The 24,361-nt window shown below is 43.2% G+C and overlaps 1 protein-coding gene across 5 annotated transcripts in view; it reads right to left on the bottom strand.

Moving 5' to 3' along the window:
- Positions 1-24,361, bottom strand: part of fam13c (family with sequence similarity 13 member C) — a 148,694-nt gene that overhangs the window by 24,394 nt on the left and 99,939 nt on the right. For all 5 annotated transcript variants that reach the window (XM_041209020.1, XM_041209023.1, XM_041209024.1 and 2 more), the window contains 3 exons: positions 24,013-24,078; positions 13,031-13,241; positions 181-319 (listed from right to left, as the gene is read on the bottom strand). In XM_041209020.1, the coding sequence (XP_041064954.1) occupies positions 181-319; positions 13,031-13,241; positions 24,013-24,078 (416 nt within the window). The remainder of the gene's footprint in view (positions 1-180; positions 320-13,030; positions 13,242-24,012; positions 24,079-24,361) is intronic.

The following is a 24,361-nucleotide window of genomic DNA, read 5'->3' as shown; positions in this document are numbered from 1 at the left end:
ATATTGCAACAAGTTTTTTACTTTTAAGGCAGAGTTAGTTTTTGTGTCACAAAGCAGAAAGTGAAGATTGCAGCAAGTACAGGAATGCATCTTAAACACCATAAAGCAAAAGTTAAGAGACAGTCTCAAAATCAAGTTACTTTAACAAACGTTATTAAGTCTAACTTTTTAATTACATACTCGGTAATTCTTTTCTTGCTCAAATTTTTCTTCATATTTTCGTATTTTCTTTCTCAAATTCTGGATCTGTTTTGTCAGTTGCGTCACCAACATTGGACTGTTCTCAGCTTCTGAATTGACCAGTGAAGAGTTTCTTGGCCTTGAAGGAGAGAGTGGTAGAGGGGCAATTCAAAACACAGCAACTCACTTGTTCTGACATCAATGCTACAACTGGAGCACTGTTCACAGAAAGTCAAATGTTTCTTTGAGCAACGGCTACGGCCCAAAACAAGAATTTGCACATTACTAAGAAAAACGATAAATCTTTTTAATATATTACTGGAGTAAACCCAGCTTCTGAACAAAAAGAATTACAAGGGCTCAGTCCCGTTTATGTCGTGACTGCACTATATTACTCTCCCATTCCATATAAAGGCATCAGCCCCAAATGTCCCCAGAAAAGGAGAGCCCTCCTCATAGTTTGCATGAAAAAATCCTCCTTATTATTCAGTCTTGCCTCCTCTGTTTTGTAGTATCATTTTCTTGTTTTATTCAATCACAGTTCAGTCAGTCACAATTGGCATTGTCCAGAATTTTTTTGCATTTAATGCAGTACCAGGCTGCTTGAAATTTGGAAGAGGGCTTCTATCTAAATCTGGACAAGCTTGGGGCTTCTATGCACAAAAATATACACAGAATCACAGAATTATTATGCTACTGAAGGAGGCCATTTGTTCCATCGTGTCTGTACCAGCTATCTGGCACTAAATTAAAATGCTCAATCTCCTGCCTTTTCCCTATAACCCTGCACGTTTTTTCCATTTAAATAATCATTCAATGCCCTCTTGAATGCCTCAATCAAAGCTGCCTCCACCACACTTCCAGGCAGTTCATTCCAAACCCTATCTACTCGCTGTGTGAAAAAGATTTTCTTACCTCACATTTGCTTCTTTTGCAAACACTTTAAAACTGTCCCCTCTGGTTCTCGATCTGTTTATGAACGGCAACAGTTTCTCCCTATCTATTCTATCCGGAACATTCATGCTTTTGAAACTTCTATCAAGTCTCCTCTTAGCCTTCTCCTCTCCAAGGAAAACAGTCCTAACTTCTCCAATCTTTCCTCATAACTGAAGTGTCCCATCCCTGGAACCATTCTCGTAAACCTTGGAATGGAGCACTGGGCCTGAGCAGTAGTGGGCAGCTGTCACCTGATGTCCACCCCTTCTCAAAGAAACACTCCCATGCAGACTGAGAGTGGAATCGTCCCAGATCTAAGTGCAGTAATGGGGAAAAAGGATGTTTTACCCGCCGGCTGCAACTGTGGGTTTTCGCACCATATCGTCCCATTCCTGGCCTCATTAATAATGCATTCCTGGGAGACACATCGGGTTGCTGACGGGGACGGCCTCTTATTCGCCCGCCCTGCTGCCACTTCAGGCTTTCAGTAATCCGGGTGCCATATTTAAAGGGTGCCCCTGCACAGAGCTAGCGCTTTCTTAAGGCATCGGAAGCTGCTGCAAAGTCATGGCTGCCAAAGGGAGGAAACATGCTGCCCCCAAAATTAGTGCCACCTCCCTCTTGTGCCTGCTGAAAGCTGTGCAGGCCGCCATAAAGTCCTCTACCCCTGCTCTGGGCAAAGACCAACACGCAAGGTCACCAATCCAACATGGAAGGTGATGGCACCAGTGCTCAGCGCCAATGCCTTGCAAAAGAGGACAGCCACCCGGTGCAGAAAGAGGATAAATAGTCTCCTCCATTCTGCCAGGAACTCTTAAGTAACTCTTCTCATCACTCTCAACTCAGACATTCACAAACCCATCACACATCCACAGGGATCTCACTCACTGCCAGTTCAAGAGACATCACCGTTCACTTTCTCACACACAACTTCATCTGCCCCATGGTTCGTGTCCTCATCTTGTCCATGGCGCCACTCGCCACCCACACATGCCAGGGCATCCTTATCATCTGGCCTGGCAGGTGTCCTGCTTACACTCTCTCCATCTGTATTCATGCAGGACAAACTGGCACACAAGAGGAAGAGGAAGAGGTCACAGAGGAATGTTGGAGGAATGACTATCATCAAGGTCCATGCAGACTTTGAAAATACAGTCATCCAGCTGGACTGGTCCTGTGCTGACAGTGAGGTCGGCGCTGCTCAACCAAGTGAGGATCCAGAAGTGCAACATCCATCAGACAACTATGCTTGTGAGTCGGTTCCCCTGTTCCGCAGCCCCAGCCATGCATTAATTATCTCTCCTTGCTTTCACAGGTACATCTGGGAAGTGGCTGAGGGGGACCACAACCCAGGTCCTCAACTCAAGCCCCAAAGACACCTGAGAAGAAGAATCTGATGACTCTCTAATTGAAGTCCCGTCACAGCACTCACCCACACCCTCCAACAGGACAGACAAACACACCTCGATGGGACTTGGTTCTAGAGTAGCCTCAGGCTCACAATCAGGTGAGCACATCACACTGTCTGATCCACAGCAGGTGGTTCCCAAGTTTCCATTACTCAGAGGACTGCTGGAGGCCAGAAATTTGCTGAGTCTGAGTTAGATGATGAGCCTCTGGACTTGGTCATGTCACAGTAGCTGGAGCTGCAAAGGCAAGCTCGGGGATATCAGGAAGGGATGTCCGCTGCACTCCTCAGATTGCAAGGCACGATGGAGGAGTCCATCCGCCTTCAGTCTGAGATGATAGTGCCGGCATGCTCCAAGGTCAACACTGGTAGGATGGCAGCAGCCAGGGAGACCTTGGTCCAGGACATTGGTCCTGCACTGCTGCACGGGCTGAACTCCATCACTGACGCATAGTTGGCCTTGAACAGTGTCAACATGAGATGGGTGCAGGGCAGCTTGATCTCACTCCAGCTTCCCCTTCTCTTCTCGGAATCAGCCATTGGCCCTCGGGCACTCATAGGGAGGAGGATCAGCAAGTGCACACCCCAGGTCATCCATCCAGATGACTCTGGGAGTGCCTGGCCCAAAGGAAACCCCTCTTCCTGTGACCCCAGCAGCTTCAGCTCCACAGGCAGGGGAGGATGCCACTGCCACAAAGCAAGTCCCTGAAATCAGGTCATGGCCCCTCAAGGGGATGCCATCAAGGTCATCACAGACAGGCCCTATCAGTCAGCAGGCTGCCTCCACCTCCGCTGTGGATGTTGGGGGGGACACCAAGATGTAGCAGCAGCGTTTGGATGATTAAGAAGATGTAGTTGCACAGTCTGGGCATGGGTGTGAATCACTTGTACATAATGTCCACTATTGTAAATAAACTCCCAAGAATGTCTCCCTGTCAATGGCTCCTTGTTATGATGAGCAGTGTTTGTCTCATTCAGATGTGAAACATTGGTTCCTGCACAAGATAAAGGCAGGTGTCTCTGTCCAGGGCCTCTTCCCTGTGCAGTGTGCAACCTCCAGACCAAAGTGATGTTCTGGCTTCACATTTACTGGACACATTACTGATGCCTGCACCTTGATGGTGCTGGTCACTGCTGCCAGAATGTCGTGGGCAGGCGTCACAGAGTTCCGTCATTCTCTCTGTGTGCTCTCAGCACCTTTAAGGTGGGGCTGGCCCCCATCTCTTCAGCATCTGTGACCAGCGATGCTGTGCTCCTGAAGAGGTCAGGTGCTGAAGGCTGACAAAGGATCAGGTGCTTTTAAAGTTTCACGGCTGCATCTCTATATCACCTTGATCACAGAGCGCAAGCGAGCCGCCCTCAGCCAGACAGGGGTCGGACATTCTACTAGGCTATGTGAAGATCTATGGAGTGTCCTCACTGCATTTTGTCATCATTCTCCTGGAATCTAGTGACTATTAAGGCCTTTGCTGCATCTCCATGATATGAGCCTGAACACTGAGGGTACGTGCGCTGTCATCAGCCACACAGGATTCAAATGTTCACAGATGCAAGGTGAGGATGTCAGTCCTGTCCTCACTGCATCTCGTCATCATTCTCCAGGTATCTTGCAGCTATGAGGGCCTCCCTAGTGCACCTGCCTCATCTGGTCAGTGCGATGGCCTCATTGCCAGCATCCTCGCCTTCAAGGACCACATCACTGTCATCCCCTTCGATGTCCTCCTCATTGGAGGATATGTGCAACTCCTCCCCCTCCTCCTCAGCCAGGTCCTCCCCTCTTTGTAGCAACAGGTTGGAGCACGCAGCAAGCAACAATGATGCGTGACACCCTCTGGGGCCTGTATTGCAGTGCTCCACCAAACCTGTCGAGGCACCAGAACCTCATTTTTCAAAATGCCTATCGTTTGCTACACCAAAGTCCAGATGGCGGACGAACCTTGATACAGTCTGAGGCCACTGCACCAGCGTCACCAGCTAAGTCCTCAATGGGTAGCCCTTGTCCTGAGGAGCCAAACCTACAGCCTCTGAGGACTCAGGAAGATGCCAGGGATTCGAGATCCGCTAAAGACGCTCCCTGGGAATCATGTGCAGACCGGTAGGAAGCGTTAGTGATGGTCATACACCAGCTGAACATTCAGTGAGTGGAAGCCCTTGTGACTGACATAGTTGACTGCTTGTTGCCACGAAGATATAAGCACCACATGAGTGCAGTCAATGGCACCCTGCACCTGTGGAAAACCTAAGATCGCCACTCTTGCATTCTGTCTTTCCTGATCCCGGGCAAAATGCATAAAGTTCTGTGCCTTCGTAAAGATGGCATCTGTAACAACCTTGGTACATTTGTGCATGGAGGCTTGCACAATTCACCTGTGGACCCTGGAAGGAGCCACTGGCATAAAAATTGAGCGTCGCAGTCACTTTCACGGCACTGAGTGCCCTTCATGTCCCCGTGGTGCCAATTCCTGCAGCAGATGGCGTATGTGATCAACCCCTTCCCTAGACATCTGCAGTCTTCAGCGACACTGGCTCTTGGTTATCTGCAAGAATGACAGGCACCGTCTATAGGCCCTGGGTCTAGTCAGGTGCCTACAAACGATGGCCCTCTGTGGATCTTCAGCAGCCCTGTTGCCCCTTCATCTTGAGGTAGGTGCTCCTCCCTTTGCCAAGCCAGGCACCCCCATTGCACTCTTCTTCCTCTCTGCTCCCTGTAAGCCATGAGGCATATTGCTAAATCACAAGGCTCCATGATCCTGATGTTCTTCTCCTGCAGGATCAAAGAGAGAGTTGCATGGGTTAGCATGGGTGTACTAAGAATGTCTCTTGGTTAGGTCTGAAGGCCCCTCCATGCATGCAGGAAAGTGCTGGCCACCACTTGGATGGCCAGTGCGTAGTGCACTCATTGACTGTCTGAAACCCCACCCACCTCCGCCCAACCCCACTTGACTGATTGGCAGCAGCTTTGACATTGGACTGCATGTTGTGCTCTCAGCTCAGGCACAGGCATTCTCCTAACCCACACTGCAAGGCTGCACTGTTAGCTTGAACCATGGGGGATTCTGGTCCAAACCCAAATAAAGACATCACAAGGGGCTGTAAGAGCCTCCACCAGTGACTGTGCCATGGCCATCTTTCGCAAGAGGATTTTACAACTTGCCCAGTCGGCCAGTTGCACTGCTGCCCCCTAAAACACACATTAATTTACAGTCTGCGCTCAAGGGGTGAAATGTTCAGGAGTATTTGGTGGCACTTTCAGGCTTTTGTGTTGCTTGAATGGGTAGAAAAGCTTCAGAGGCCCGACTCCAAGGAATGGAGCTGCAGCTGAACGGTCTCAGCTGCTGAAGAATGCTCACTTTTGACAAGCTTTTCCAAGTACGTGGCGTTTCCCACCCGCTCCCCATTCCTACCTCGCCAGCATGTGCTTGAGTGTTTACTTCAGTCTGTCTGTGCTGCCGTGCCCCCGACTCTCACCACAACCACCACCAACCCCCCCACCCAGTATGACCCAAACTGGATCCCTTGCCCTGCTACTGCACTGAAAGCCGGCCAGGAATAAGCGACTTGCCTGTGCCACCCCCTCCCAGCCCGAATATCCTATCTTCCTTGATCTGCAATGGGCAGTGCTTGTGAGTGCTGTGCAGGGTTGTGTGCACTCGCCTCCGAGTTCCCCTTGAAGTTCAGGTCGCCAGGTGAGCGCCTTTTAAAGGCAGTTGTGAAACATGCTATTCTGAAGTCACGCCGACGTAAGCGGTAAATTTGATGTGGGGGGGATGATTCTGGCGAACAGGGCTTATAATTAGATGCAAATGTATTAAAATGAAGTTCCCAACGTGCAGCAGTGGGAAACGCAGCCCGCCATTTCAGTGCAGCGGACGATCGCAAACTGGTTGTGCAACGCTGTAAAACCAATTTTTGGCCTTTGCACCAATTGTGCCCTCCTCTCCCTACCATGACATCCTGCCATGGACTCAACCTTTATATAGTACAGTATAGAAGTCAAACTCAGCACTGACTGCGACCACTGACACTAACTCAGTTAGACAGTGAACCCTACACACTCAGTCAGTTAAAAGTGATGTGGTATGAGCTGGACAGCTCACCCAAAATTCTGTACAAAGATGCTGTCTGATTTTCACCTACTGCATATAATCAGTGTCTATTCATTGTTTACACTATATCTGAATATAATGGAATACAAGCATAAAAACTCCACAAGCATATATCATAAAATTGCTTAACCCTAGGTTGTTGCTTTCCCCATTGATTATAATGGATAGAACATCCCAGTTTCACGGAGCACAATTTGGCAATATGTAGAAGCAAAATTCAAGATTTTGCAAAATAGATGACTGAACAATTTTGCAATATAGTGTTGACAACCAGCAAGTCTAAGCAACTGTCCATATCTTCTAACTGTACAGTCTTGGATCTGCCCTGTCTAATGAAAGGCTGCGGAAATGGAATCCTTGAATGTATTCAGCACAGTTGGCGCATCGGAGAGTACAAGGATGAACATGTCAGTGAGCACACTTCAATCGGTACTTCACTGGCAATAAAGTGATTTGGAAGATTCTGAGGTCAAAAAGTGCTACGTAAATGTAAATGCTTTCTTTCTGTAATGGGAGAACTTGACATTCATATCTTGGGTTAATTTTAACAAGTTACTTTAGGCAATACTACTCCAGTGGGCAGCAATTATACTTTCATCGAACGTTTCTGTGCATATTCATGGGGTAAAAGATAATCTATAATTTGACAAATCTATTCAGATTATTTTACTGAAATAAAGAATCATCTTCCGCTTTCTAGGTTCTATTAAATAGCCCCTGTGTGGTGTATGAGGAGGAGGAATAAAGAAGAAATTAACTTTATTAGGTTTTTAAATCATTCTTCAAAATATCTGTGAACTGTCAATTTTACACAGATTCCAAACTATTCCTCAGGCCATATTTCATCAGGTGTTACACACGGGGAAAGAATTATGAAGGCAATTTTATGAGGCTTAGCTCAGCTGAGGATGTGAATGTGATTGGCTGGATAGGGCTATAATCATAAAACCTCAATTCATTAACCTACACTCAATGCAGGTGAGTTGAGGAGAGGGGCCAAGTGGCACCCATGTGTTATCCCAGAAGGCCTCCTATGAAGCAGTGAGAATCACAATAGTCATCATCCAAATGTCCCTGACATCAGACACTCAAAAGGAGATAGGGGCCTCATGACTTTTCTAGGTGTCAATGCCCTAAGGAATCTGAAGGATGCTTCATTCAAAATAATGAAAAAAACCTTTCAAGGTATTTGTACTAATTATTCATTCTCTAAAAAGAAAATCATAAAGTGCCCCCTTTTAGCTTGTCATAATTCACACGACTCTGAAAATGTCCAATCTCATCTAATTTCAGAAGCTAAGCAGAATCAGGCCTGGTATGAATGGGAGGCAGCCTGGGAACACCTGGTGATGTAATTGTGTAGGCTCTAACTGGATAAAATTTTGCTGCAGTATCATACACACTTCCTGCTCTACCCCATTTTTCCTCAGCTATGTAGTTAACCTCCCAAACCCATGACTTTGACCACCTAGAAGGACAAGGAGCATGGGAACGCCAGCACCTCAAAACTCCCCTCCAAGTCACACATCGCCCTTACCTTACAGATCACCATTCCTTCATCATCACTGGGTCAAAATCCTGCAACTCCTTACCAAACAGCACTGTGGGAATACTTACATCTCACAGGCTTAACGCAGCCACTCTCTGCCTCCTTCTCAAGGGCAATTAGGGATGGTCTTGCCAGTGATGCACAGATTGTGGCTAGAACTAGGGGACACAGTTTAGGAGATCAGAAGATTTTTTTTTCTTAGAGGGTCATTAGTCTGTGGAATTCTCTTTCCCAGGGAGCAGTGGAGGCTGGGTCATTGCATATATTCGAGGCTGAGTTAGACAGATTTTTGATAGACCAGGGAGTCAAGAGTTGAGGGGCAGAGAAGAAAATGGACAACCAAATCAGCTATGGCCTTATCAAAGGTAATTTTCTGAAGTTTGTTAAGATCAGTATGATTAACTGCCTGCTGCAATACAGTCGTTGCCACAATACTGTCTCCACTAGCCAAATCATTACCCAGAATAAAATGCACGCCTTCAATAGGTGATCTAGGAATTGTTCCCACCTTAATAAAGTGACTTTGTAAGTTGGCTTTACACAAAGAAACAGGCTCACAAATTCCATTAATACCCCTTATTAATATTTTTTCCTTCATAAAACTATCCAGAACACAAATTATCAGCCACCCTCAATAACTGATCTGCTCCAGTATCTCTCAAAATTTTAATCTGTTTACCTATTTTACTGGAGGAGTAAGGGAACACTTCTCCCTTGAGACAAAACATCCAGGCCCTCTAATATCCTGACTTCCTTCATCAGTAATCAAAGAAGAAATCTTTGGACTACCTGAACCATATCTCCCTTTCCTGTTAAGTTCTGAATAAACATGTTTCACCTGTACCACTGCTACAGTTTTAACAACCATTTCCTTTTCTGATGTAACCTTTCCTGAGGATTCCTTAGGTATTCCTACCACTAAAACAGCCCTCCCATTTAGCCTCCAGCAATCTGCCCGAACATGTCCCACCTTGTTACAATGAAAACACTTAGGCTTTCGAATGTCACTTTTGCCCTCAGCAGCTTCTTTCCTGATCTAAGGAGGAATTTCCTGGGAATTCCCAACTGTCTCTTCTCTTCTCTGATCACTTGCCTTCCTTTCACCTTCCCATCTTCTATCCTTCTTGGGTTTTTGGAGATGACGGAAAAAGAGTTTAGATTTATTGTCCAGTTCTTAATCATCAGCCGTCTCTGCTGCCTGCCTAGCTATTTCCCGTTTTAACTCTCTGGTATTCAACAGGGGTTCTAACTATTGGAGAAAGTGAAATTTTAAATTCTACCAAGAGAATTATTTCTTTAAGAGCTTTATATGTCATCCCTACCTTTAATGCCTGTATTCAATAGTCAAGATCATTTTGCTTTACCCTCTCGAACTCAATATAGGTCTGCCCAGGCAGTTTCCTTATGTTGCAAAATTTCTGCCTGTACGCCTCATAGTCCAACTCCTACATTCTAAGTAACAATAGCCTTTTTTACTGCATCATAATCCACAGAAACCTCTTCTGGTAGCGATGCATAAACCTCATGAGGTCTACCCACCAACTTACTCTGTAAGAGCAATGTCCAGATTTCTTTTGGCCACTTCATTTGCTTAGCCACTTTTTCAAACAAAATAAAGAATGCCATTACATCCCTTTCCTCAAATCTTGTGAGGGCTTGTACAAATTTAAACATCTCCCACTAGGCTTTGGATTGGAGGTTTTTTTCATCATCAGAACCTCCCTCAGCATCTGAAGCTTCTCTTTTAAAGTCTAGCCTTTTAAACCAGTATTCCCTTTCTCGTTCCTTCTCCCTCTGAAGGTCAAGTTCTCTTATCTCGCTCCCTTTCTCTCTCCTTCCTTTCTGCTTATTCCCTTTGAAATGCTTTCTCTCTTGCCTTCTCTTTCCCTTTCCTTTCCGTTTCTTTTCCTTTTGTCTTTTTTTCAATTCCAATTCTCTTTCTTTTTCTTTAACCTCCAATTCAAATGTTTTGATTTACAACAGAATCTTAACCAATTCAATTGACTCACCCCCTGGAGAACGTGGTCACTGTTATCCCTTCTGGTTTCAAATGCTGCACTATTACCTCAACTATGTCTGCTTTCCTCGCCCCCATGGATAATTCTAACTCCAACTCATCCATCAATTCCATTAACTTACTCTTGGTTAATTTCAGTAAACCAGTCAGGGTTACATCTTCCATCTGTAAAACAGTCTTAGCAACCTCCAAAGCCATTTCGAATTCTAACCCGTATCCTATACCTCACAGCAACTCCAATTCCTATGTCCCGTACCTCAGTACCTCCATGTACTCGTTAAAAGGATTCATAGATCGCAACGAAAGTCAAAGATTTCCAATCCCACAAGGGATCCCACCTTATAATGAGCCCCCACTTTGTTGTGATTCCAGCTGAAATTATTACTGGGCAAGCCAGATCACAGGATGGAACCCAGTTTGATTGACCGCGACTTATTTTTTGTTTAGATATGTGGAGAGCGGCTACTGAACAGTTACAGGAGTCAGCTGATGAACATTTAACAAAAGAATAAACAATTTATTAAACAAGAAAGGATTAACTATATTACAATATAGATATATACAGATTTAGGATAACACAAGTTACAAAAGCCAAGTTATACTCTAATGTCCATCGTAAGTGCATAGTCCATGTAAACGATTAGACAACCTGTAGTCAGAAACGCCACACTCTGAAACCAAGCAACAGACAGATGTTATGGATCTCTCCTCAACTCCCCCTAGATACTTGTCACACTGTGAGCCAACCGGTCTCACCGAACTCAGTCTTTCACATGAGGATTTCCAATCTCCACGCTTGAAGAAACTGCTTTGGAATCTTTTCCCAAATGACGCTTTGTCTCAAACGCCTTCCACAAGGGTCCACCTCCAGGGCTTCAAACTCTCCTGGATTGCCTCAAGCTTCCTTCCACACACTCTCTCTCACTGACTCAGTTGTACTAACAGAACATCATGCATCATGGTAAAGAGTCACAGACCTTCAGGCGTGTTCTGGCTTCCCGCAGGCCTTCAGCCTCTCCCAATCCGCTCTTCACTCTGCACGTCACTTCAGTGTGTGTGTGCGCATGTGCGTGTGCCCCTCTCTGGATCCCTGTTGCTAGGCAACAGCACAGCTTTTTTCTACTTTGTTTTAACTTCCTAAACCACTACCCCTTTGAAAACACAGCTCTCTACTTCAAAGATTATAAAACTTATTAAAAATGCAGAGTTCTTTTAAATTGAAACTAAAACTCAGGTTTCATCCTTTTAACCCATAACATACAGAAACAAAATTAAACTTTAACTTAAAAATATACCGTATTCCTAACACACCCAAATAAACATACAACGTACTTAAGTTCTCTACTTCCTAACAATGGCTACAGCTAGACAGGTGGAAGACTGCTGAACTTCCATTCAGGTCACATCAGGTGGCTGTGTCGGGTGACTGTGAGCAGTTCTGCACCACCAGGGCCTATCTGCAGACAGCCGTACCTCAGCAAGGGCCGGAGCAGTGAGATCCCATGGAAAATGACAGAGCTGGCAGCAGAGGTTCCGACATGGTGAGCACGCACTCCATGTTGGCCAGAACACTCTCCACCCTCTGAGTGAAGCTTTGATAAGCGGTGGAGCTGGGTTCCTTCATGCTCTGAACCATTGAGCACAAGCTCATTGGAAGGTTGCCCAGTGCAGCAGGCATTTCCTGGTGAATGCACATCAGCTTTATTTGATAGCTTGTGCCAAAGTCATCATGAGTCCTCTGCAGTCTGTGGACACTTGTAATGTAGGGAGCGCAGCAGGTAACTTTTGTACAGCCATCTCCCACAACTAGCAAAGGGGCACCGACTAGATAACGCCCAGGGTTTTGCCCTTGTTGGGAGGGGTCAGCGGGGGCGACCACAAAAGCAACCGCTGCCTGCGATCGGGTCCCGACCGTGATTTCACACTGGCAGGCCAATTAAGGCCCACCCAACGTGAAACGCGAGCAGGGAACTAAAGATTTGAAAAATGAAAAATAAAGAATTTTAAAATATTAAAAAAACATGCCCCCTCATGTGACTCCGTCACATCAGCAGCGAGATGTTGTGAATGAAATGTTAAAATTTTTATTTAATTTTTAATTGCTGTTGGAAACCTCATCCCACCCGTGGATGAGGGTTCCTGGAAAATTCAAAGGCTGTTTGGCCTTTTCGCCTGCCCACCAACCACAAGGTTGGATGGGCTGTGAAAAATTTAATTCAGCTGATATTTTAATGGCCTTAATAGGCCTGTTAATTATTAGCGGGAGTGCTGCTGACTCCCACGTGCACCTGCCGACCGAAATATAGCGCAAGTGCGCAATGACATCGGGACACTAGCCTGACTTCATCACACGTCATTTTACAGTGGTTTTGGCCAGGCAATGTCTGCCCACCGAGTGCAATATTCTGCCCCATGTTTTAGTAATATTGGTTGTGGAATAATTATTGGTCAAGAAACCAGAGAGAACTCCCCTGCTCCTCTTTGAAATGGTGCCATGGGATCTTTTACATGAGAAGGCAGACGGGGTTTCAGTTTAATATCTCATCCAAAAGACGGCACTTCCAACAGTGCAGCACTCCCTCAGTACCACCTAAGCAATGCCAGCCTAGATTAGGAGCTCAAGTCTTGAGTTGGACCTGAATACCGAGCATTCTGACTCAAAGAAGGGTGCTACCATGGTTTGCATCTAACACCATTTCCTGCTCATTATTCTGTAGGTTATCACAACATGCCTGAAACACGAGGAAAAGACACTTCTTTTAAATAATAATCACGTTGCAAATCTATGTTGTGCATATACGAAAGCAAAAAGTAAAATATATTCCTTTTCTTACATGATAAAGAGCTGAGCATTTGGTGGAGAGGGGGCAGCCTCTGTATCCAATACAAATCTTTGACTCTTGCTAAAGCTTGAGCAACGTGGTGATATTAGCGGATTGTCACCTTCTGCTATGTGATGCAGCAAACTGCCAGCTCCCAGGGATCGATGAGCTTCTACTCCATTTTCCAGCTCACTCTGCCAGCTTTCAAAGGCTGGAATTGGCTCTGCAACAATAACCAGACTGTTAGAAGTTTGCTACAGTTGAGAACAGAAGCTACAGTTAAGACAAAGACTTGTCAGTTTATTATGCAGTCTTCTTGTACATAGCGAAAAGTAAAATAATGATAGGAATGCCAGGAATAGAACGATGTATCTCAACATACGTACATAGGAATTAGGAGGAGTAGGTCATTCGGCCCTTCAAGTCTGCTCTGCCATTCAGTAAGATCATGGCTGATCCGATTACAACCTCAACCCCATATTCCTGCCTATCCCCGATAACCTCTCACCCCCTTGCTAATCAATGATCTATCTAGCTCTGCCTTAAAAATATTCAAAGGCTCTGCTTCCACCGCCTTTTGGGGAAAAGAGTTCCAAAGACTCACTACATTCGGATGGAAAATATTTCTCCTAATTTCTGCCCTAAATAAACAATCCCTTATTTTTAAACAGTGACCCCCTAGTTCTAGATTATCCCATAAGAGGAAACATCTTCTCTACATCCACCCTGTCAAGACTCCTCAGGATCTTAAAGGTTTTGATCAAGTTGCCTCTAACTCTTCTAAACTCCAGTGGATACAAGCCTAACCTGTCCAACCTTTCCTCGTAAGACAACCCGCCCATTCCTGGTATTAGTTGAGTAAACCTTCTCTGAACTACGTCTAATGCATTTACATCTTTCTTTAAATAAAGGAGACTAGTACTGTACACAATACTGTAGATGTGGTCTCACCAATGCCCTGTATAACTGAAGCATAACCTCCCTATTTTTGTAATTAATTCCCCTCATAATAAATGACAACATTTTATTAGCTTTCCTAATTACTTACTTTACCTGCATACTAGCCTTTTGTGATTCATGTACTAGGACACCCAGGTCGCTTTGAATCTCAGAGCTCTGCAAGCTCTCACAATTTAGGTGGTAAGCTTTTTTTATTCTTTCAACCAAAATGGACAATTTCACATTTGCCCATATAATACTCCATTTGCCAAATCCTTGCCCACTCACTTAATTTATGTCCCTTTGTAGCCTCCTTATGTCCTCTTCACAATTTACTTTTCTATCTATCTTTGTGTCATCAAAACACACTCATCATAACGGTGTCTATGTCATGTACTCTAGTACAATTTACAGGTTATAGGGGACTCATATGTTCAAAGATGCTTGATAGATTCTGTGGTGTTCAATGTTTGATTGATCTGTATTTGATTATGTTAATCTGGCAACTGATCTTTGATAACTGTGTTTGATTGTTTAAGCTTGTGGGTAGACCTGGAGAGCTATAAAATAGAGGTGCAGAGACCTTGTGTGCATGCAAAATCCTGAGATTTTTAGAGTCCTGTGTCATCTCCACATTGCTCTGAGATAAATCAGACATATAAATATACAGCAACCCAGAAAATGCATAACAAAATTGGTAACAAGGATGGTTGAGAAGGTTTAACTTTACCAGCTTCAGAATCATTCCTTTCACTGTTGGGAGATCCTCCCATGTCTTGGGATCAAGGTATTGCAGCGTTCAAAATCTACTTGCTTGCTACAAAGGTGGACAGTCTGGATGTAGAGACTATTTGTAAGTAGGAAAGCAATACTTGTATATTGTCTCGGAGCAAAAGGCCAGTGAATATTCAAGCAACTCATAGGAGATACTGCCAGGTCAAACACAGATGTAAGTGCTCTCGGAAAATGCTTTGGGCCAAAGAACAGTATGATGATCAAATGATATACATCTTGTCAGAGATCCCAGGGAAACAGTGAGTCCAACAAACAATATGTGGCAGCATTGCAGCAATTGGCTTCTACATGTAAATTTGGTACACCAACCAATGAACTAATTAGTGACCAATTAATTGAAAATACTTCAATTCCATGAATTAGAAAACATCTCCTCATGGTGGACGATGACTTAACTTTGGAAAAAGCCATGACCATAACCGTTCAAATCAAATCTGTCATGTTAGATTCAAGGAGATTACACAGCAATGCGCCCTTAGACTCAGGGTTGCTGACTCAGCTTGTCCAATCAGCTCAAGTGTAAGGGTTATGGACAAAGAGATCTCAGCAAACTCATCGACACGTGTCCCACCAGGACTAGATACCTTAAGAACTGTGCCCAAACTGTGGAAATGCTCATTGGGTCACAATGCCATGTCCAGTTTGAGAGAAAAAGTACAACTCATGCTCTAAGTAGAACCACTTTGCAAAGATGTGTAGGTCATCAAAGAAGACTTCATTAGTTCAACACTTAGAAGAGTCTCTTCCTGAGACTGAGGTACAACATGTATATACTATCGCATAAGTTAAAGCACCAGGTCATTTTAACGAATGCTCAGCCAAGATCACTGGCATCTCAATGTCATTCCTTACCGAGGTTGGTGCAAAAGTGTTGATATCAAGCGACAAACTCTATCGTCATTAATTTTCACAACTTTCTCTCACTCTGGCTATAGATACTCTCCAAGTTTATGACGCATCTATTATTCCAATTTCGGGAATGATCACAGTTCTAGTTCGTTACAAAAAACATCACCCTAGGCAGGTTCACTTTCTACATAACTCAAGGCAGAAGCAGAATGAGGATAAATCTTTTCGATAAGCTTAGATTCAAACTTGAAGACCTCCACTGGAGAACACATTAACATGACTGATGACGCAGACTATACATACACACACAACGGTATCCTTCCCTATTCACTGGATTTGTGGGGATTAAGGGGTACTGTCGTGCTCCTCACATCAACATATCAATTCCATCAGTTTGACAAAATTTGAGATGGCTGCCATTTGCAATCCAAGCTGAAGTGAAGTGTCACAGGAGCTGAAACAACTAGAAGCAGACAGTATCATTGAGCGAATCCACTGCCATGGATTTCAAATCTAGTCATTGCCAGAAGGGAAAATGGTGAAATTAGACTGCAAGTCAACTTTAAGACAATCAGCAAAGTCATCATTCCACACAAGTATCCACTTCCTACAATCCAAGAATATCAGCATCATTGGTGACTCCACAGTCTTCACAAAGCTCAATATGCTATGGTGCTATCTTCAGATACTTCTAGAGGAGTAAAGCAGACATATTACAGCTTTTGTTACTCATTAAGGTGTCTTTCGGCACTGCAAAATGTCCTATGGGCCAAATTCAGTACCTGGTGCATTCTAGGAGATCGCTTCTGCAACCTTGTCAGATGTTGACAGAACACTCAACCTATTGGATGACATCATTGTCAATGGAAGGGATAAAGCAGAACATGATCAACAATTATCAATGGTGCTCACTCAACTCACAAAAGTCAATTTGATGCTCAACAAAGACAAATGCACATTAATGGCACCCGAGATTGATTTTCTAGGGTACGGCTGACAGCAGTTGGAGTAAAGCCTACGCATAACAATGTCAAAGCCATTCATCTGCTTCCGACACCATCTAATTAATGAGTTGGCATCATTCCTTGGTATTACCAACTTTTATCACAAATTTGTTCCTACGTGCACAGAAATCACAGAGCCTCTTCAGAAGTGATTGCACCAAGATGCACAATGAGAATGGACAATCACACAGTAAACAGTGTTTGAAACGTGACGGCAACTATAGCATCTCTGCCAGTCCGCGCACAGTTCAGCCCATATGTGGAAACTTATGTTACAACTGATACGTCAAGAAATGTGATAGGAGCTGTACTCTTACAGTGCATTGAAGAAAGTGAATGACCAGTCGCTTGTGTCACACCCGTTGTCAGGAATTGGATACAAATACTCTACTGGAGAGTGAGAGACAGCAGTCTGCATCTACACATGTGAACAATGGCACATGTATCTCTAGGTTAGAAAGTTCACTCTCCGCACTGATCACCAAGCACTGGCTACTGTGCTAGCTACATCAGGACCAGGTCATTGACCTCCATGCATATACAGATGGTCAGGTCATCTTCATTAGTATAACTTCAAGGTCGAGTATCTTTCAGGTACACACAACCCAGTAGCTGATTTGCTTAGCCATACTGCTATTGCAGACAGCGTCAGCGATAGCGAAGCAATTTGCAATGTCAAAGACTATGTGATCGCAGTGATTTCACATACGATCGCAAATCTGGTTATGCAAGAGGAGTTGGAGGCAAAATCAGCGACAGATAGCATAATGCAGAAAGTAAGCCAGTATCTAAAAACCAAGTGCCCTCGTGAAATAGGGAAAGAACTGATCCCATACTAGAATACACAATGAGCTTGTATTATGTGATGACTGTGTTGCATGGAGAAACTCAAGTGGTTATCCCAAAAGCACAATAACGAGTATTGCATTTTGTCCATAAAGGACAGCGGGGTGTTGTTAAGGTGAAACAAAGATTCTGGTGGCCAACATTAGATCACTGTGTCAAAGAGTTCATTAGAAACTGCTAAACTGTGTCCCACGCCTCTACAGCCAACTCCATGGCCAACAAAACCATGGCAGCAAAACCAATTGGATACCTTTGGAGAAGTACAAACAACCCCTAGCAGTCAAAGTTTTTTGCTTGTTGCTCATGATCTACGTAGCAAATGACCAGAAACTGCTACAACGAATTCCACAACAACCACTTCAGTCATTGACATTCTAGACAAGTTGTTCTGAAATGTGGTTTGCCAGAGACTATTACTACAGACAATGGACTGCAGTTTGTTTCCAGTCAGTTCATGGATTTCCTAGCAAGTTACCAGAATTCACCACCATCTGACATTGCGCTGCAGTCTACAATCGAATAGTGATGTTGAACGCTGCAACAGAGTAGAGTCTCAGAGCTAGTAAGTTAGAGGGAAAAACACTCCAACAGTCCATTCACATCCTACTTGGTACATATCGATCCACATCGAACTTATGGTATGTTGTAACTTTCGCATGCCAATTAGCATTCTTGAGCTGTCACCATCAGTTAACGAGAATGTCACAGCGAAAGCAGATGAAATCGCAAAGCGACAAGTAAAGCAAAAGCATACTTTGACAAGCGTACAGACACAAGGGAACCACGGTTTGTAGTTGGAGATTGGGTTTGGATCAAACTGCCACCACAAACTTGCATCATCTGTATTAGGTCCAAAGTAGATCAAGCGGTTGCTCGGTACCAATGCTATTTGTTGCACCACAACACCAAGGAGAATGTGAGCTGCTAGATAGTAAGCTGACCAAGATATTTTGAGGGCAGTATTATGAGGATACATTTTCTTTTCCACCTCTTTAAGTTGATCATACAGAGCTACGTCAAATTTATAGATCTAAATCGCAGATCGAAGAGACCTTTATATCTGAAAGACTATTTCTGTACTTAGAGGTTCAACTTGTCTGTTTTCCACCTCTCTTCAGCTCTGAAGAGTCATACTTCTTGAAACGTTAACTCTGTTTCTCTCTCCACAGATGCTGCCAGTATTTTTCATATTTATTATTGTAAATATTGTTCATTTAGAAAACACAAGAGATCCCCCCTTCAGAGCACTATCACTTCGTTAAGTCAACCAAACTTCTGGCTGTGACGGATAAACAAGTAAAAAGTGTGTTTTGTTGTCTAGATTATTTATTTCATAAGGGTGGGCTAACCAAAAAAAGAATTCTCAAAATTCGATGTGGCCATACAGCACAAAAATATGCACACGAATCAAAAATGTTACAGAGTAGCACAAATTTAAAATAAAAACTGATATTTTGAGTATTACTGAAAAAAAGAGATATGCTGTTAAAGCTTTTTGTCTTGCACTCATCAGGACAGATGCAAAAATGCCAAATTTCAAAGGAAACAACAATTTATACTGCATGAGAAAAGGGTGCTGATTGATCGGCAAGTTGATTCTGATGACTGTTTGAGGTGTTGCCATGATGAATGCACCAGGGAACTATTGTTCCCCCCCCAGCTTTTGTTTAATTCAAAAATGGTGCAATGCCTGGACATGTTCCTTTTGCCTGCAGAGGAAAAGTCCCTGTGTATATATATATATATGTAGCTTTTAGCAAGCAAAAGTGAGCCACATTGCAAGCCTGACTGATAATCTTAAATTATTAATGTTGGTGTAATTCCTAGCACACTCAGCATTGTTCAGCAAGTGGTATCCAACTGCAGAATCACATCTAACTTTAAACATCATATTCTGAGTTTTACAAGCACTTGCTGGCTGAATATTTGCTGGTTGGCTAATATTTTATAATAAAGAAAATGCTTTATAAAGTCAAGCAGTAAATTATTTTGTGCCAGTTCAGATATATCCAAGTGCCAAGCCACCATCTGGTTTCGTGTAGAATAAAACTACAGCAGAATCAACACTTCTCAGGCATAAATAAGTACCTAAGGATATGAAGGCCTTGCAGAGGGTGCAGAAGGATTTACCAGCATAGTACTGGGGATGAGGAACTTCAGTTATATGGAGAGACTGGAGAAACTGGGATTAATTGTGAGCAGAGAATGTTAAGGGGAGATTTATTAGCGGTGTCCAAAATTATGAGGGGTTTTGAAAGAGCAAATGAGGAGAAGCTATTTCCATAGGCAGAATGTTCAAAAACCAGAGGATACAGGTTTAAAATAATTTGTCAAAAAAAAAGCAGGTAAACAAGTATTTTTTTAAGCTGCCTGTTATGATGATCTGAAATGCACTGCATAAGGAGAGTGGAAGCAAATTCACCAATAATATTTAAAAGAAAGTTGGATATATACTTAAAAAAAGTTGTAGCGCAATGGGGAAAGAGTAAGGGAATGGGATTAATTGAATTGGTATTTCAAAGAACTGGCACAGACATGATGGACCAAATGGCCTCATTCTGTGCTGTGTGACTTGGTAATTTTAACTATTTGTCACTTATTCCTTTTTCACAACAACGATCCACGAACGTTCAATACAGAAATCTCTATTGCACCAAATGATGTGATGTCAATGGATAATGTTAGCAAACATTCCACTTGTGTTGCAGACAAGCTGCTATAGCAGTGTAAAAATAAATTCTTTGTCCTCAGCAAGTGCAGGGGAACAGAAAGCTTTTCATTTTTTCTCTTCACTCTTGAGCATCCCAGTTCATCAATAACAAACTCAGGTCCTGAGTAAATATTCCTCCTGCGCGGCCTCAATAACACTGAACAATTTCCTCCCCCAGGAAATGCCAAGTTCCTGGGTTTACGGTGGAGAGAAAATAGAGACTCATCGTTTGACTGGGTTTTCAGAGGGGCTGGGGGGTGGATAATTACCTTGTGGAAGCATCAAAACCCAATTTAAATGAAGTGTGGTCATAGCACTTCCTGTTTCATTTGCATTTCTCTGTCCTGATAGATGCCTGTTTGAAGGAATACCTACAAGTACTGGGTAAATAGGCTTAGATGCCAGCCTTGCTTAATCATGATCATAAAAAGGCCAGAAAAACTCAACTGTTTTTTTGAACAGCATCTAGAAGACCCTACTGCCAGCCATTATAATAACTTAACATTCTGGGTGTAATGCTGAAGCTATGCTGGAAGAACACCAGATCAATTAAAATGACAATTGGAAAATGTAGACAACTCATGCTATGTGGAATGATTTTCTGTTGGATAGGTGGGGAGAGAGGAAATCTGGGCCAGAATTTACTGCTCGTCAAGCCACTGTAGTTATATTTTACAGTACTAAACCAGATGGTGGCTTGGCACTCAGGCAAATCTGAACTGGCACAAAATAATTTACTGCTTGACTTTTTAAAGCATTTCCTACGCTATAAAATACTAGCTAACCAGCTGGTATTGAGGCAGCAAGCGCTTGTAAAACTCAGAATATAATGTTTAAAGTTAAATGTGATTGTGCAATTGGACACCACTTGCTGAACAATGCCGAGTGTGCTAGGAATTGCACTAACATTAATAATTTAAGCGGGCAAGCGTCCTGATGTCATTACGCACTTGCACGATATTTCACTCAGCGGGCGTGCAGAGTTGGCACGCACCCACTGACAATTAACAGGCCTATTAAGGCCATTAACAATCTAAGTGAATTAAATTTTTTGCTGCCTGTCCAACCTTACGATTGGCAGGCAGGTGAAAAGGCCAAGCGGCCTTTGGATTTTTTGCAAAACCTCATCCATGGGCGGGATCAGGTTTTGATCCGTCATTTAAAAAAAATTTCACACTAACTTCTAACAGGTCCCTGCTCATGTGAGAGGCACATGAGGGGACATTTTTTTTTTTTTACATTTTTAAATTCTTTATTTTTGATTTTTTTTATATCTTCAGGTCCCTGAGGCAGCTCTGTGCCTCAGGAAGCTTTTCCTGTGCGCACCTACGCGCATATGCGAAGTTCCCTGCTCGCCCTCCTTCCTGCACAACACAGGCAGTGCTGAGCGCAGGCCCGCCAGTGTGAAGTCACTGTCTGGCCCCAGTCGGCTTCCCGATCGCCCCTGGCAAGCTCGCTGATGAGGGTAAAATCCTGGCCCTGGTTCCAAAAGCCTAAAACCTCAGAAAATACACCTGCTCCCTCACAGTCATTTCTCCAGTGAGTGAGCTGCCAGTTTAGTGCTAATTTGTGTCAAATTTTGCACTTTGACAAGGCATACACCAAGCAATAGGTCATGACAGTCCAATCAGAACCCATCATCTCAGCATCACATACTAGATTCAAACACAGGCTGCGAAAGTTCAGTGCCTTAACCCAAAGGGCCACTCACCTCCCCAATGACGTATGCATTTTGATGCAAACAAAAACAGTGACATTTGTCCATTTTTTCCACCATTTCATGGCAACTCTAATTGGATTTGAGTGAAAATGTTGCTGTTCAGTGACTTTTAGATGGCTTGAACCACTGACTTTAAAACCTAGGGGTTGGCTTTCCTTTTCTTTGCTCGATGGGATAGATGCAGTTGCATCTTAAAAATCTCAAGGATACACTATCTGCTCCTTTCCCACTCCATTCTCTTGCACTGGGTTTCACATGGGCAGCCCTGTGTTGCCAGGTAGGAACCTCATTCTATTATGCTAATTAGCAGCTTATGATGTATGGTTGACCCCAATGCCATTTCAAGTGCAGAGGCACCACACATTGATAGCAAATGTTGAGCATTCTAACCAGTAGCTTGGATATAGACTGCTGTGGGCCACTGCAAAACTAGATAAGTTTGTTTTTTTTAAAACAAAAGGTTTTCGTGAGACTTCTTCGGGTCCTGGAAAAATCTCAATTTAGGTCCAAGCCCTCTCCCTGCATCTCCATGCCTCTAAACCCACTGTGTTTTCCGTGTCCCAACCCTCATGCTTCCCTTGACTATCCTCCCACCTGTCACATTTGCCTTCCCAGTACATGTTGTGAGGCGTTAGGAAGGTTGGTTAAACTGTGAACAATATAAACCTAAAATAACTCCGTTTAAAAAAAAATATTTTAAATTGAAAATCCCACACAATTTAAACATGTATATTTGGAACAACAGGTTCAACCACTGTAGTGGTGCATGACTGACTGATTTATGCCTCTAATTAATGCCATTCACAACTTTTCTCTGGGCTATACAGAGAATCCCTACTGTATCCCTGCCCCTACACCACAGATTTAGGGTTCCTTTATGTAACCTTGTATTGCTTCTCAACCACTGCCCGCTGATACAATTCCATTCACAATGGGCCAATTCATCCACCGGAGACTTGATTCCATATGATTCACTTTGGAATGTCCTCTTGCACCACAGCAGTTCTAGATCTGTTTTCTGACACCATTTCCATTGTAAGGCCCTCCTTTTTTGCTAAGGTTGGCCTAATTTAATCCTTTTTACAGCCTGTCTGGGTGATGACTAACATGTTCCATTGCTCCTTCATCTCGTTTCCATCAGAACTGGCCACATCTCAAACCCTCTGGTGGCTTACAGAGGTACATAACCAAAAAGCCAATTGCTGCAGTTTCAATAAACTAGGTTTAATCTGAATTCACAGCACGGTACAAAATTCTCTTTGAAATAGTGGCTATTGCCATTCAAACCAGAAGTCTAGACAGAAGCAATTCATAGCTTTATTTCCATATAAAGAATACATGACAACATAGTAATCAACATATATGAAGTGCACAATCTAAGTGCAAAAGTGTCTAATGAGGAGGTAGTTACCCTTCAGAAGTCTAGCTTTTTGAATGGATCCATTGCTGTTCAGACTAGCTCTTTATTGAGTTAATGAGTTACTGTTAAGTATTAAACCACATCCTCATGAATTGATGTTGAAGTAGTTGGGACTCTTCTGGTCCAAGTTTCATTCACCATCAGTTACAGCCTGTATCTCTTACATTGTTCAAACAAACCTCTTGAAAGAAGTGGGCATGCCTCCAAGGTCCTTATAGCCCCTGGGGTTTTAAAACTGACATCCCTGTAAACTCCTTGACATAGAGGCTTCCGGACAACTCAGCAATGCTTCAAACATGTTTCTAAATAAAACTGTGGGTCAAATTTCATTAAAGAATGGGGCTACCCTATTGTAGACAAAGACACAGAGATCTTAAAAAGGATAAACCCATTTTTTTCAAAGGGACAAAGTAGCTAATTCAATCAAGGAAATAAATCAATTATGATGGAAAATGACAATCTGATTTTCATATGAAAGAAGTGAACTAATGTGACTTTGTCACACACACTCCTCCTTATGATAAAGTATCACTGAGCAAACCCATGTCCTGCAGATGATGGTGGGTGTAGGTGTTAGCAGGAACGTACAATAAAAATAAGGCATTCCCTCACGATCAGTACTCATCAACTGGGACAAGCAGTAATGTGACTGGATTAAAGGGCAGGTTTCAGAGTTTCAAATCAAAGCATGAAACAATAGAACGTACTTACCATCACTATCTCTTTGCTGATGCATTAATTTGAAATCAATAATAGGGGCAATGATGGTACTGTGCTCTGACAAAACAAAAGTGTATAAAGTGAAACAAAACTAGAATGCAAGGTCAAACATTGATTATTATAACAATGGAAATTAAAAACCCACTTCTCATGATAAAAATCCCACTCAGCCATACAGAATGTAAAAAGAATAAAATATGATAGACACTAATGTTTTGTATCACAGCAGCTTGTCAATCAAGCTACGATGAATTATGAGGTTTTGCACCACAAGTACAGGACACTTTCTGTATCAAAATAAGGTGTTAAAGCTTTAAGTGTCGAACTACAAATATATTAA

The sequence above is a fragment of the Carcharodon carcharias genome, chromosome 17, assembly GCF_017639515.1.
Source record: "Carcharodon carcharias isolate sCarCar2 chromosome 17, sCarCar2.pri, whole genome shotgun sequence".
Classification (NCBI taxonomy): Eukaryota; Metazoa; Chordata; class Chondrichthyes; order Lamniformes; family Lamnidae; genus Carcharodon; species Carcharodon carcharias.
The sequence above is the reverse complement of the archived record's forward strand: the minus strand, read 5'-3'. Positions and strand labels throughout refer to the sequence as shown.